The sequence below is a fragment of the Pogona vitticeps genome, chromosome 2, assembly GCF_051106095.1.
Source record: "Pogona vitticeps strain Pit_001003342236 chromosome 2, PviZW2.1, whole genome shotgun sequence".
NCBI lineage: Eukaryota > Metazoa > Chordata > Lepidosauria > Squamata > Agamidae > Pogona > Pogona vitticeps.
Genome location: NC_135784.1, coordinates 304752019 through 304768071, shown reverse-complemented (window position 1 = coordinate 304768071; position 16053 = coordinate 304752019). Strand labels below are relative to the sequence as shown.

The window sequence follows — 16053 nt, the reverse complement described above, 5'->3', positions numbered from 1 at the left end:
TGTGGAGGCCTCAGGGGTAGGGCCAACCAGGGCAGTCATGGGCAAGCAGCCCAGTCTCTGTGTACCCCCAGAGGAAGGGAATGGAAAACCACTTCTGAATATTCTCTACCTGGAAAACTCAGAAAAGGATCACCCTAAATCAGAATTGACCTGACGACACAGGATTATTGTAGAGCATGGGTTCTCTGGAATGTGAAGTCCAGCTTGACTCTTCTTATCCAGGAGACCCCGATGCTCCTAGCCTCTGAAAACTGTCTAAATTAAATGTGGGTTTTGCCAGGCAAAAACCCGCTTAGCTTTCTTTGTGACTATCTTTTTCCAATTTGATGGCTGCCATTTAGGTGCAGGTCCCAAGAACAGGGACGTTGTGGAACTGCGGGTTAAACTGCAGAAGCCTCTGGGCTGCAAGGTCAGAAGACCAGCTGTCATAAGATCGAATCCACGTGATGGAGGGAGCTCCTGCCGCTTATCCCAGCTCCTGCCAACCTAGCCGTTCAAAAGCATGCAAATGCGAGTCGATGAATAGGTACCACCTTGGTGGGAGGATCACGGCGTTCCGTGTCGAGTCACGCTGGCCATGTGACCATGGAAACTGTCTTCGGACAAACGCTGGCTCTACGGCTTGGAGACGGGGATGAGCACCACCCACCTACAGTCGGACACGACTGGACTCAATGTCAAGGGGAATCTTTACCCAAGAACTTGCCTGTTCCCATCCTATGCCTGCCGCCCAGCCTCATAACACAGGGGCTGCTTCTTGCTGAAACTTGTTGAGTGCCTTTGACAGCACGCCATTTTCAACCACTTGAAAACCTGTCCTCTTAATTTCTGGAGTTGAAGAAAATGCAAATGAACAAATGCAAGCAAACGACCGAATGTAGGTGAACGACGCGGAATGCCACTAGGTGATCAAAGGCTCCTGCGCGCATGTTCAAACACAAACAAACATTGCAGAGGTTCTTGGAAAGGGTACAAATCTGCAGTTCAAAACTTGTTAATATTAATGAACATCCCAAATGTGTCTTCTGAACTTTTCAAGAGTAAATGTGTTTGCCTTCATATTTACATTCTTCTTCTTCTTTTTTTAACCCAGCCCAAATATACCCCCTCCCCATCCTTCACAAGGTAGAATGAAGCAGGAAACAAAAGAGAGGAATAATTCAGTTTTTGGTGTTGTTTATCTGCACACCTCAGAGTGGCTGCTTGGCCAGAGTGTAGGGGTCAGGGAAAGCGGCTCCTGAAATTTCCAGAGCCGACTCTGCGCTTCCCATCAGTAAAGAAAGCTGACAGGGTTGTGGAGGGGGAAAATGGATTAGTTTGAAATGTGGTGCTGGAGGGGAGAAGGTTGTGAAAACTGCGGACTGCCAGAAAGACAAGCAAATGGATCCTCAAGGAAATCAAGCGTGAAATATCTCCGGAAGCCAAAATGTTGTTACTGAGGCTGCCCTACGTAGGGCACATCATGAGAAGACAGAATTCCCTGGAAAAAGACAATCATGCTGGGAAAGGTGGGAGGCAGCCAGGAAAGAGGAAGACCAAATATGAGATGGATTGTCTCCCTAAAAGAAGCCACAGGCTTCAGTGTTCACGAGCTGAGCAGAGCTGTTAAGGTCAAGGCACTTTGGAAATCAGTGTTGCATAGGCTCACTGGATGGCACATAACCAGAGTAGCTGCAGCAACATGTTGATGGAAAGATCTTAGAATAGTCTCTTTTTTATGATTAGGGCAATAGCTTGGGGAACCCACCGAATTCTAGAAATCTCTTAAGGTGTTCGCACTTGGGGGTGGAAGTTTTCCTTTCGATGATGCCCTTGTGGCGATGAACCACATTAAGAGTTAAGAGCCTTTAAAGGGAATGACACCTGTCGCTGTCGCCTTTCCAATGCAAGTCACGTTCAACGTTGCAGCAAAAAGGGGGCAGGGATGGGAGGGGTGTTCTGATCGGACACTTCTGAAAACTGGACCATAAAATAGCACATGTGAAGAAATAGTGGCTCTTGGTCCCTGCGGCTGTTTTTGCTCCGTTCCTACGCCGACCACCCTTTGGTGTTCCTAAATAGCACTTGAAGGCCGTTTAAAGTGGCTTGACATGGCCGCATTGAGCAAGACAAGGGTTATTCGCTCGGGTGTGGGAGGGGTCAAGGGTTTTTGTGTGTGTGTGTGTGTGTGTGGTTGTTGTAAGTAGAGCTGTTGTACTGTACTTAAAGTCTGATTGTTCTCACACAGCTGCCTCGACACCGGACCGCCAAACTGTGTTGCGCTCAGGCACAATATTTAAATGGATTTGTTATGTCAGCAGTGACGGGCCCTTTATAAAAGCTGACAGAAGAATGCTATTGTTCCCTCTTTTCCCAGACTCGGTTCCTAAAACAACCCCGTGAAGACGGGGAGTCTGTTGATGAAGAAAACCGAGGGGGTGTTGGGGGGGGTAGCAAGAAGGAGGAAGACCCGTCGAGACCCATTGCAAAGAGATTACAGGCTGAATCCAGTGATTCATCCCGACTACAGTAGACCCATTGAATCAAAAGGAAATTTACAGAAGTGTTGGCATACCCGTCTATCTTTTATTCCATGGTTCTACTCCAGTTGGAACTAGATTAAGGCCCATCCATCCATCCATCCATCCATCCATCCATCCATCCATCCATCCATCCATCCATCCATCCATCCATCCATCCATCCATCCATCCATCCATCCATCCATCCATCCATTCATTCATTCATTCATTTACTCACTATTGGCAGGAAAACAAGTTTCAGAAACTTGACACAGAGAGTAAAACAGGGTAGCTCTTCCCAGCCTCTAAAGATCGACACCAGCTTGTACTTCTGGGAAAGATCGACACCAATGAAACTTATTTTCAGCTAGAGAAGCCACTATTAGGTCTCTGTACTGGAAGAAATGATGTAATTAATATGTGAATCTTACCTTATGGCAGGCAGGGGTAATCCCGAGAGGTCGGCGGGGGGGGGGGTTAACAGTGTCCGTCCCTGAACTTATGAAGGGCTACACCTGTGCTTACAATCCCCAAACTCCCTTAAAAATGTTTGTTTTTAAAATTTGAGATGTTATTGAAAATGGCCCCTTTTGCCTATTAGTAGTGAAAAATATATTTTTAAAAGTTTTTTTAATGGTGGGTGGGGTAGATCAGGAGTGGCATGCCTTTAAACAAGACAAAATTGAACAGAGTTCCTACTCCAGTCCTCTGAAGGTGCCAGCCACAGAGACCGGTGAAACGTCAGGAAGAACAACCTTCAGAACACGGCCAAAAAGCCCAAAAAATCCACAACAACCACAAGACAAAATTACTCCCTCCCCATCATTCCTTTTTTTTTTTTTCACACCAGAAGCTTTGGACTATATAATTCCCTGAATCCCCAGCCTGTATTGCTAGTGGGAAAGGAATGTTGGAGTCCAAAACATCTAGAGTAACAAAGGTTCCTCAGTTGTGCCCTGTGGTAATCTCCATTCTACTCCACTGAGGTCTCCAAGATGCATAATAAAGCAGATAAAAGATTCTTTAAAAGCAGAATACCTAGTTAAAAACTAGGTTGAATGTTAAAAGACCTCAGAGAAAGAATACTGATCATAGTCCGGTGTATCTTAAGAGTGCAGTGAATGGTTTCTGCATTTTTATTTCTTCCAGTGGACTCAGAAGTGTTTTGAAGCGCTATTCACTTCAGCCATTGACCCCGTTCTTAGTATCTAACAGCCTTTCTGGGGGGGGGAGGGTGTGTGTGAAACCTGGAGGTTGGCTGGAGAGCTACTCGACTCTGGAGAAATTTTGAAATCAGCACCACTTCTGTCACCCAGGACCTGTGAATGTGGTAGACATAATGGCGCAGTCGTTGCCATCCTGCGGGGTGGGATATGCGTGCACACTTCACAATTCGTACAGAGGCTTTTTCCAGATATAGCCAGGAGGACCCTGTGGATCAGAGTGCAGGGTGATCCCTATGCTGTGCATAGATAGAGGCATGAGCATTTGCACCTCTGAAATATATGGGTGAAGATATGGGTGAAGATATTCTGCTACCATGCCATGAGGTTTACTTGTCTTGTGAATCCCCATGCATTTCTAGCATGACTGGGTGTTTGGGACAGCAAAGGGGCTTGATTTGATGATCCTTTGGATTCCTTCCAGTTTTGCAAACTGGCCAAGACCCCTGTCTCTTCCTGAAAAAGGAAGCAGGCCCTTTTCCCCCTTGGCCTGATCGATTCTAGAACTTTACCCACTTCCTCCGTGCACATCTTTCCGCTGTGTACAGGTTTGCAAGGTTGGCTTGCAGGCTGCCTATTCTTCTGTGCTGGTCATAAGCGGCTGCGTTCAAAATTGACACTGTCTTTGGCAAGTAGCCATTTTTTTCCTGGAGAAACGTAGCAAGTTTGCTTCCTCGGGTCAATAGAGCCCTTTGGCATTAAGGAAAATGGAAGGGGGCGATATATGGGACCATGAGGGTGTGGCAGAAACACTCAGCCTTTCAGATGAAAATTGCTAGTGCTAATAACACCACCCAATAGAGCTTGAGTTGGGGTCATCAGAGAACCGATGGACACATCTCTTCTGACAGTTGGACAAATTCATATTTTCTAGAACACAGGTGTCAAAAGCAAGGCCCGCAGGCCAAATCCGGCCCCCCAGACCTCGACTGATGGCCCGCGGAGCCGCCGCCAGCCTTGCAGCCTCCCCCCCCTTTTTTTTTTCAATGAATTTACTCCGTGCCTGCACGGAGTAAATTCATTGAAAAAATGGCTCAAGTTAACAAGCCTACGTCCTCCTTCCGATTGGCTGTGGCGCTGTCACTCCTTTCCTCTCCCTCCGCCCCCCGCTCCCCCTCCCTCCCTCCCGTGCCTGTTCCTCGCTCGCTCTCGGCCTGAGGCGAAAACCGTTCCCAAGGCCGCGCGAGGAGGGGGCTCCGCGCCGCCTCTCGCCCCGAGGGGAAGGGAAGGGAAGGGGAGCAGTGGGAGTTCCTGGCCGGGCTCCGAGGCAGAGGGAGGAGATGCTGGGGGGACGCGGGAGGCAGCGGCCAGCGCGGCCCTGAGGAGAGGGAGAGAAGAGGGAACGCGGAGCGATGCGCCGGCCCGGTTGGGTAACGTCGGAGGCGGCCGTTCGACCCAGCCGCGGAGAGAAGGGAGGGAGGGCTGGCTGGTTGCTCGCTTCCCTTCCCTTCCCTTCCCTGACGTTCCGTTCTCTCTCTTGCTCGATTGGAATGCCTGAGGATTTGAAAGGACTGAGGATTTGAAAGGACCGAAGAATGCGTTTTTTTTTGCGAGATCCAAGCAGAGTTGCATATACTAAATAACACTCTCTCTCTCTCTCTCTCTCTCTCACACACACACACACACACACACACACATACACACACACACACACACACACACACACACACACAAACACACAGACCCCGGCACTTTCCCTTCCTTCACACACACATACGCATTCTCTTCCTTCCTGTAACTCTCTCTGTCTCTCTCTCTTTCTCTCTCACACACACAGAACCCGGCACTTTCTCTTCCTTCACACACACACACACACACACACACAAACACACACACACGTTCTCTTCCTGTATCTCTCTTTCTCTCTCACACACACACACACACACACACACACAGGCACTTTCTCTTCCTTCACACACACACACTCTCACACACACACACTTTCTCTTCCTTCCTTTTCCCACCAAGTCGGATGGGGTCCTTGCAAGGCCATCAGTACAGATACAACCGGCCCTTTGATGGGGACCAAACTGCTGATGCGGCCCCCGATGAATTTGAGTTTGACACCCCTGTTCTAGAACATCTCACATCTGCATATTTCCACCCGCAATGCATCAGGCTTTCTGTTTTGCATTTTTCTCTTCTTGGTCTTGCAGCAGTTTTAAGACTCAAGGCACTTTTGGAGACCTCATCGTTGTCATCTAGTTGTTTAGTTGGGTCCAACTCTTTGTGACCCCATGGACCAGAGCAAGCCAGGCCCTCCTGTCTTTCACCCAGAGTTGGGTCAAGGTCATGTTGGTCACTTCGATGACACTGTCCATCGATCTCGTCCTCTGTTGTCCCCTTCTCCTCTTGCCTTCACACTTTCCCAACATCAAGGTCTTTTCCAAGGAGTCTTTTCTTGGAGACCTCAGTGGTTCCCAACCTAGGCTCCCCAGATATTCTTAGACTACACCTCCCAAAAAAAGCTGGCTTCTGAGACTTTTAGTCCAAGAACATGTGGGGATCCAACGTTGAGAATAGCTGAGGTCTCCGAAAGTGCCTTGAGTCTTAAAACTGTTGCAAGACCAAGAAGAGGAAGATGCAGAACAGAGAGCCTGATGCATTGCGGTCTCTAAATAATTTCCTTTGAAGAAAGAAAAAGTTGCAGATGGGATTATAATGTCTCAGTGGTGGTTTTGAATCTCAGAGTGTTGTACAGCCATCAAAGGGGGGAAAGTCTGCTTTTGTGACAGCCGAAGAGAAAATAGCATGGAAAAGAGCTTAGAAAAATTCATTTTGGGGGCCATAATTCTTTGAATATGCTGGAGGAGACTTTTGAGAGTCCCCTGGACTTCAAGGAGAACAAACCTATCCATTCTGAAGGAAATCAACCCTGAGTGCTCCCTGGAAGGGCAGATCCTGAAACAGAGGCTCCAATACTCTCCCCAGAAAAGACCCTGATGTTAGGAAAGTGTGAAGGCAAGAGGAGAAGGGGACAACAGAGGACAAGATGGTTGGACAGGGTCATCGAAGCTACCAACATGACCTTGACCCAACTCTGGGAAGCAGTGGAAAACAGGAGGGCCTGGTGTGCTCTGGTCCATGAGGTCACAAAGAGTCGGACACAACTTAACGACTAAACAAAAACAATGAATTCTTGGACTTCCCAACCACCATGTTAATGGGTCATATGAACTCAGGGGTTCGGGAACTCTTGATCCATAAAATAACTTCTGAGAGCTCCCAGAATATGTACCCACCATCCACTCTCTTCCTCGTTCATTTGTGTGTTATGGACTTTTTTTGTGGGGGGGGGGGCAGTTGCATCAACCACACCAATCCAGGATCTGCTTAGCCTTGTATAGCTTCTGCAAGGAAAATGTGCTAGTGAATCCAAAGAAACAATCAATAAGATATCTTTTATTTTTATTTTATTCCCATACCCTCACTGCTTTCCAAGATTCTGGGTGATTAGAATATGAAAATGATAAGCACAGTGGTGCAGATGTTTTTAAAATCACAGCAGACAGCAATTAGCAACATGGGAACCAGCTGCTTATCTACCGAGATAAAGCCTCTTAATAAGATATTACACTTGAGTCATTTTTGCAGATGGATTGTCTAGTGCTTGAAAGAGAGTGTCATTGAGGTATTAACTTTGGTTTGTGAGCTACTTTGCTATCAAGCGATCTAAATGGTGCCTCCTTAGGAAGGTGGATTTTGAAATTAGGAAGTGGGGTTGTATTCAAATTAAGAGCCGGTTTGCCCCTTCCTTTAAGAAACAACCTTTCCTTGGTGATCTCTTACTTTCTTGCTTGATCATCAGATTATGGAGTAACCGCTTTGGTTGGCATCTCTCCATGAAACAGCTGTCAGAGTTGCTTAAACAGAGAGAAAGCCTTTGAGTGGAAATTGATTAAACATATTTTTTTAAAGTGTGAGACAAAAAGCTAATTAAAAGGTCATCCTAGACCCTAAATTATCTTAGGTTCACAAATGAAGGAACCTTAAACAAGCCTAGAATCATGTCTGGTCAACATTTATTTTACTCAACAATTCAAGAAAGCTGCCTTTCGGGGTGGATTTGGTCTAAATTGCATCGATTTAAATCACGATATAAACTTTGAAAATTTGATATTTTTGCAATTTAAATGATTTTTTTAAAAAATTAAATCAATTTGCTTTTTTTAAAAAAAAAATCACCTATTTTTATCCACCCTACTACTGCTTTCTTCCAGACATGAAGGTCATCCCCCTCAGTCTGGTGCAAATGAAAGGCAGTTTTCTTCTCCTTCTGCTGAGAAGAGAAACCTTTTTGAATGTCCAGCTGGCCCAACAAACAGCATTGCCTTAAACTGAAATAAAAATGCAACTGACTTGCTCCTTCGTAGGGTGGCTTTATCAAATGGTGAGGTTCAAATGAACGAAGTGCATGTCAATGGACACACTTTGCCCATCCATGTTGATAGGTCTTGGTATCCAGTTGACATCTCATCTGATGAAATTCTGTTCCATGTTTTCCTTTTAGCTAGTTGTTGTCCTATATTTGTGACTGACAGCTAGTCATTTGTATATGTGAGTTGTGCCTTTGCAGTGAAACTCCCCTTTTACAACCACTCCAAATTCAATGGTACCTCAGCTTGTGAACAATTTGAGTTACGAACAGCTCTGTTCGCAAAATGTTGCTTCTACTTGCGAACGGAGCCTCGACTTATGAACCAAAAAGGGGGGGGGGGAGAAAAGGAAAGGAAAAACCTTTCCTGCCCTTTTTTTGACCTAAGTTCATCTTAGGTCAAAAGAAGAACAAAATTTTAAAAAATCCCCCCCCCCCAGTGGTAGAGTACGGATTAACCGGCTTTGCATTAGTTCCTATGGGAACTAATGCCTCTACCTACAAACAACTCCTCGACATATGAATGAAAAACAGCAGATACGGATTAAATGGTTTTCAATGCATTCCTATGGAAATGTTTGCCTCAACTTAATCCAATACGGATTAAGTTCGTAAATCGAGGTACCACCGTACCCGGAGCAGACTGACCTTGGCAAAGTTAGTTTTTCAGTCTGCAGCAGCCACCAGTGTGGCTAGTGGCCAAATAGTCCAGAGAAGTATATTTTCCCCCATGCCCCAAATCTCACACTGTGAGAACTTTGTGAGTACTAGTTTTCTTCCCTTGTCTAAATAATATGTGAGTTGGTCTGCTCTACATAGTTATGACACTTTAATTCCTCTTTAACTGGTATGGCTTCATCCTGAGATTGGTAGTTTAATGAAGCATTTAGAATCCTAGTGGACTGTCCTTAATTGTAGCACTGAAAGTATCTGAACAAATAGTTGTAGGTATTAGATCAAAATATGCCACCTGGGATTTTCTAGGACAGAGTTGTGGCAACTAAAGCAGTATTAAATTATTGCTAATGGCGTGGTGCAGATATATTCTTTATCCCTACAGAATGGATAGATGTTACGTATCTAGAAAGCAGGGTTTTTTTGTGATGGTATTCTCTATGACATGGAGTGTAGTAGAATCTTTGAGAAGCTGTGGGAGATTATGGTGATCAGATTAAACAGAGTAGTGCTCTGAAATCATTCATTGCTCCCCCAAAAAGGGGGAAAAAAATCTGTGAGAAGAAGATGGTGAAATTCTTTTACCTAAAGACCCCCTGAACAATTCATAAGTGGGGAACTTTCTTGGAAACCCTCCCCTACAGAAGGAGCTAGTGTTGGCTTTATGTGGTCGTGTGAACTCAGTCTAGATGCTTTGGAGTGGTACAGTGGAATCTCGACTTACGAATGTCTCAATTTATGAACATTTTGACTTACGAACTGCTCCGCTTGCAAAATTTTGCTTCGTCTTACGAACAGAAAAACCATGTTCTGTTTAAAAGGTGTTCTCCTGCTAAAAGGTGCTTGGTTTTTGTTTAAAAGGAGCTTGGGTTAAAAGGTCTTGTGTTTAGAAGGTGTTCCCTTCCCCCTCCCTCCTTTCCTGTCCTTTTTTTGACCTAAGTTCATCTTAGGTCAAAAGAAGAAGAAAAATTCACCCCCTAGTGGTAGAGGACGGATTAACCGGCTTTTATTAGTTCCTATGGGAACTAATGCCTCTACTTTCAAATGGCACCTCTACATAAGAACCAAAAACAGCCAGAACGGATTAAATGGTTCTCAGTGGATTCCTATGGGGAATTTTGCTTCGACTTACGAATCTCTCGACGTACGAACACCGTTCCAATACGGATTAAGTTCGTAAGTCGAGGTTCCACTGTAATGGAGTGGCGGTGGTGTTTTGTTTTTCGTTTTTAATTTTATTTTCAACGTTGCTTGCAATGCCACCTCTTTTGCTTAAAAAGCAAAACACCTACATGGCAATTTTGATTTAAAGAACATTTTAAGATGTCCCATATTGTTCGACTATGAGGGAATGGGGAATCTTTCTGGTGTTTTGTGGGTTCCGAATAAACAACTGCCCCTCCCATTTTTTGCCTTTCTCTCTCTTCCAGGTTTACGACAGGCTGCCGAAACATTCTGCTGTCCACTACGATCCGGGCCTGCAACAGGACTTCACTAGTGACACCTTAAAACCACGACAGCAGCAAAAAAGCAACAGCCAGCATCATCTCGATTGGTCAATGAGCTCTGAATCTGGACCGGCTTCCCCAGCTTGCTTCATTGCACCCGAGCCAAACCGGGAAGCTGCTAGTTCCACCAAGATCAGCGTTTCAGAGCCTGCTGTATCTTTCAGCAAGTCCCAAGCTAAGAAATCTAACACCAGCAACACATGGGGTCAGTTGTCCAGCAGTAATAACAAAGACCTTGCTGTGTGTAATGCAACCTCTGGGTCAAATCCTTTGGGTGTAACTTCCCAACCGAACAGTCTCTCTGATTGCAATGGATTTTTGCCACTAGGGAGCCAAGAGGGAGGGGGTCAGATGGAAGCCCTTGATCAACCCATGGGCAGTACAAAGAAAAAGTCCAGTAAAAAAGATATAATCAACCAAACTCTCCAAAACACAGATATAGAGTGGGTTAAAAATGTTCAGAAGTCGTTTGAAGCTAAAACCCATGACAGTATAGAAGGGAAAAACGAGCCCAGTGTGAGCAAACTGTCGCCCACCAGGCAAAACCCAAACCCTGCCAATGGCTCCGAAAACGATACCAGTCGTGTGCGAATTACGATCCCAGTCAAGACTCCAACAGTGGAGCTGCCTGGACATAAACGGAAGAAACGACAGTCTGCAAAAAATGCTGCGGACAAGAATGTCCTGGAGAAAACCCCACCTTCTGGACATCTGGTGAGCAGCGATGTAGCCAGCCGGGCAAATGCACCTGCAGAGCTCTGCAAGAAAGACCTGCGAGTCACAAAGCAAGGGAAAGCTACCGAGATCGAGTCTCCATTAGTACCAGTGGAAAACAATGAGGTAGTCAATAGATCACCTGCGGTCAATGCCACCAGGCTTAGAAAGTCCACAGGCTTAACCTCGGCTGCAATGACAAACGATATCCCCACAGCTAGCAAGCAAGTAGAGGTTCAGCATCCAAAGTTTGCCGCAAAACGAAGGCTGACCTGTAGCAAACCGAAAAGCATGCTCCGGGAACCTTCTGTGGGTCCCTCTGAGAAAGTGATGGTGGAACCTCCGTCAGCTTATCCCATAACTCCATCTAGTCCTCTGTATACCAATACAGACAGCCTGACTGTGATTACTCCCATCAAGAAGAAGAGGGGGCGGCCAAAGAAACAGCCTTTGCTCACTGTCGAAACCATCCACGAAGGGACCTCCACCAGCCCAGTCAGTCCCATTGGGAGGGAGTTCCCGGGTACCAAAAAAAGGAAGAGGCGAAGGAATTTGGTGAACCTGGCCCAGATGGCTCCAGGGGAAGATCATTCTGTCAGCGAGCTGAAATTCCACAAGAAGGTGGGCAAGCTCGGTGTGTTGGACAAGAAGACGATCAAGACCATCAACAAAATGAAGACGCTCAAAAGGAAGAACCTTCTGAGCCAGATCTTGTCCTGCTCGAGTAATATCGCTTTGAAAACTAAAACACAGCCGCCAGCCAGCACGGGAGCCCCGACGATCGATGCCAGGTTAGGGAAGCAAATCAACGTGAGCAAGCGGGGGACTATCTACATTGGCAAGAAAAGGGGAAGGAAGCCGAGATCTGAGGTGCAGCCCCCGTCGGAAGAACCGAAGGCAGCCATCAAACATTTAAGGCCTGTACCCAACCAGCCAGAAAACCCAGCAGTGCCTTCCACTTTGCAGTCCCTGGCGGCGTCATCACCAGCAGCTGTTCACCCGCTTTCGGCCCACTTAGTGGGGTCGAACGGCAACCTCAGCCCTGCCAGCACCGAAACAAACTTCTCGGAGTTAAAGAGTATGCCAAATCTACAGCCTATCAGTGCTCTTCCCACCAAAACCCAGAAGGGAATACACAGTGGGACGTGGAAACTGTCCCCACCCAGACTCATGGCGAATTCTCCTTCTCACCTTTGCGACATAGGCTCCCTGAAGGAAGTCACCTTGTCACCGGTGAGTGAATCCCACAGCGAGGAGACCATACCCAGCGACAGCGGGATAGGGACAGACAACAACAGCACTTCCGACCAAACAGAGAAGGCGTCGGAATCTCGCAGGCGATACTCGTTTGATTTCTGCAGCCTGGACAATCCGGAGGCCATTCAGTCAGACACCAGCACTAAAAATAGGCATAGCCACCGGCAGAAGCATCTCATTGTTGACAACTTTCTCTCCCACGAGACCATGAAGAAACCAAAGCACAAGAGAAAGCGGAAAAACCTGCAGAACAGAGATGACCTCCAATTCCTGGCGGACCTGGAAGAGCTTATCAGCAAGTTCCAACTGTTCAGGATCTCTCACAGGAGCTACACGTTTTACCACGAAAATCCGTATCCCAGCATTTTCCGGATTAACTTCGATCACTATTACCCAGTGCCATATATCCAGTATGACCCATTGCTGTATCTGCGCAGGACCTCTGACATGAAGTCGAAAAAGAAGCGTGGCAGGCCTGCCAAAACCAATGACACCATGACAAAGGTGCCTTTCTTACAAGGGTTCGGTTACCCTATTCCCAGCGGGAGTTACTATGCACCCTATGGAATGCCTTACACATCAATGCCTATGATGAATCTTGGTTACTACAGTCAGTACCCAGCACCGCTGTATCTGTCCCATACGCTTGGAGCGGCATCTCCCTTTATGCGGCCTTCGGTGCCCCCTCCCCCATTCCACGCAAACTCTCACATGAAAATGCCCAATACTGCCAAGCATAAAGTGAAGCATGGCGTTCACCTTCAGACCCCCGTCGGGGTGGGCCTCGGCGATGTTCATTCTTCCCTGACGTCTCCAAAGGTTACTGGGACAAGCATGCCCAGCGGCCGACTCCACAAAAGGAAACACAAACATAAGCACAAACACAAGGACGAGAGGATACTGGCGGCTCACGACGACTTGAGCAGTCTGTTTGCTAACAAGTCCGCAAGCTTCTCCGGCCATTCGGTGAGCGAAAGATTAAACGTCTCGGACAAAGACCTCTCCTTGATGACGGAGAAGAGCAAGCATAAAGAGAAACAGAAGCACCAGCATAGCGAAGCGGGGCACAAAAGTTCCAAGAACAGCTTTGAAGTGGATACTCTGTCTACGTTGTCGCTCTCAGACCCCCAGCAGTGGGTTCAGAGCAAGGATAAAAATGACTCGGGCCATGTTCTCGTGGACTCTTGCTTAAAGAGGTACTCGGGGAATGCCGAGAGCAGTGTGAGTGTGAGGTCCGAATCCCTGGACGTGTTTGGTGAGATGAATTCTGCCAGTGAAAAACGGGACAATGACGGGAGCGGGAGCAAAAGGCGGAGTTTTGAAGGATTCGGGACTTACAGGGAAAAGGACCTTCAGACCTTCAGAACAGGCAGAAAGGAGAAGAGTTCCTACGATGCCTCGGCTGTGTCAGGTAGGCATCTTAAAGTCTCTCACTGCAGTTTTCCCACTTTGATTTCCCACTGTGCGTTTCAATATTTATTGTTTAATTCGCTATTTAAAACAACGGCTTGCAGCTCAGCAGCCAAAGGGAAAAAGATGGGGATGCAGGAGGAAAACAAGCAAAAAAAGATAGAAATTCTTTTTCATCTTTTTGAAAACATCAGTAAGAATAAAAGAGGCATTTGAGCCATAGTTCCAAGGCCATGAAACTTTGCTACTGTTTCCTTTGTGTGGAAAGTAAAGGGATTTTGGGGATGAGCACCTCAGGGTTCAATATATTCGCAAAGGCTTTCATGGCCGGGATCTAGTGGTTGTTGTGGGTTTTTCGGGCTCTTTGGCCATGTTCTGAAGGTTGTTCTTCCTGGCGTTTCACCAGTCTCTGTGGCCGGCCTCTTCAGAGGAACAGGAGTCTGAACTCTGACTGTGTTCTGGTGTAGTGTATGGGATAGTTGAGAACACAGACAGAGTTCTGACTCCTGTCCTCTGAAGAGGCTGGCTGCAGAGACGGGTGAAACGTTGAAAGAAAAAACCTCCAGAACACGGCCAAACAGCCCGAAAAACCTACGACAACTAACTTTATTTCATTTGAATGTGTCCATAAGTCTGAATTCAGATACTAGAGTGGACCTGTTGAATCTGTGGGATTGATGTCAGTGCTTACTTCATAATGTCTTGGAAATGAACCCAAACAGAGTGATCCTACCCACATCTTAAACAAAGAGTAGACCCCAGTGGGGACCCAGAAAGGTGCAGGTAGGAACACTCTGGGGATGAGCTGGTTTGCTCCAGCGTGGTCAGATCACTGTCAAAGGGAGTGAACCAACCTGCCCGACAGCTGAACAAACAGTGGACCGCATGCCTGTTCGGTCACCCCCAAAGTCTCTTTCATGCAGAGATTCACTGGGAAGGACATACATGGCCATCAAAGAACAGAACGAAAAAGTAGTGAGTTAATGGATCCATGGACATGATCTTGCTTTATTTAGACCAGTATTTTTGTCATTACAGCATCAACGTTGCTTTGTTGAGACCAGTGTTTTTTGCCCCTGTGCAACTTAAGAACAGAGAATGGCCCGGTAGATTGCCAAAGCGTTAAAGTACTCCAGTGGATTGTGGGACGTTTTAAAGGTCCCCCTTGTTTATTCTGGCAAATTACTTTATTCGAGGCGGAAAGTCTGGAGAGTCACTTGATACGATCCTTTGAGCCACATATGGTCACATGGAAAAGCAGTTGTGTGGCGGTTTCTGTGCTGCTTGAACGTTTCAACATGGGAAAGTGTTTTAATCAGTATACTCCAGACCAATTCCCAGAAGTCTTGGAGTGGCAAAGCAACCAGCCAGACCACATTGAAAAGTCATGATTTACACTGTGATCCTAAGATCTTTTACTGTTAACTGCTGATCATCATCACATCAGTGGACCTTGGTTGGAAGGGAAAGTGTTTATTCTTGGGAGAAAATAAACATACAAACTTTAGCGCTGTTAGCAATGCACTTTGTAGAGCGGCTATTCTGTTTCAGTAGACCGTGTCTCGCTCTCTCTGTGTGTGTATGTTTTGCTTTTGTTTCATGAATCAATGGTGGAAAAAAAAGGTAGGGGATCTTGAATTAGCCCACCTGAGCCACATCCAGCAACATCATATCTGACAGTTGAGTATCATGAAAAGCATCTTTGTTCGTTTGTCGGTTTTATTTCTGGCTTTCTACTGATTTACATCTTCTATGTTGGTTAGCCTTGAGATCAATTTTATTATAGAATTGGAGGAGATATATACATATATTAGTAATAGGGATGTGGTGGCGCTGCGGGTTAAACCGCAGAAGCCTCTGGGCTGCAAGGTTGGAAGACCAGCCGTCGTAAGATCAAATCCACGCGACGGAATGAGCTCTCGTCGTTTGTCCCAGTTCCTGCCAACCTAGCCGTTCGAAAGCATGTAAAAATGTGAGTAGATAAAAAGGTACCACCTTGGTGGGAATGTCCACAGCGTTCCGTGTCTAGTCACGCTGGCCACATTCAGACAAACACTGGCTCTATGGCTTGGAAACAGGGATGGGCACCGCGCCCTAGAGTTGGACATGACTGAAGGTCAAGGGGAACCTTTACCTTTACCTTATATATTTGTAATGGGCACAAATGGCTGAACCAGTGATTCGTGCAGCTTCGTACTTTGGCTGAACGTCTTTGGCGCTTCCCAGCACCCCTCCTCTGGTCGGGTGGCCACTCGGACGCCGTGGCCAGAGAAGGCAGGGCAGGAAAGCTGGGACCACTGCCTATGATGGAGCCCCTGTCAGAGGAGGCGGGGCTGGGAAGCGCCGAATGCCTGTTTCGGCTGAAGAACGAACTCGTTTGTGCCCATCTCGA

The 16053-nt window shown here is 46.7% G+C and overlaps 1 protein-coding gene across 2 annotated transcripts in view; it reads left to right on the top strand.

The window, feature by feature from the left end:
* The window catches only part of SETBP1 (SET binding protein 1), a 245466-nt gene that overhangs the window by 163583 nt on the left and 65830 nt on the right, over nucleotides 1-16053 (top strand). For both annotated transcript variants that reach the window (XM_078384166.1, XM_078384165.1), the window contains exon 2: nucleotides 10203-13662. In XM_078384166.1, coding sequence (XP_078240292.1) covers nucleotides 10203-13662 — 3460 coding nt within the window. The remainder of the gene's footprint in view (nucleotides 1-10202; nucleotides 13663-16053) is intronic.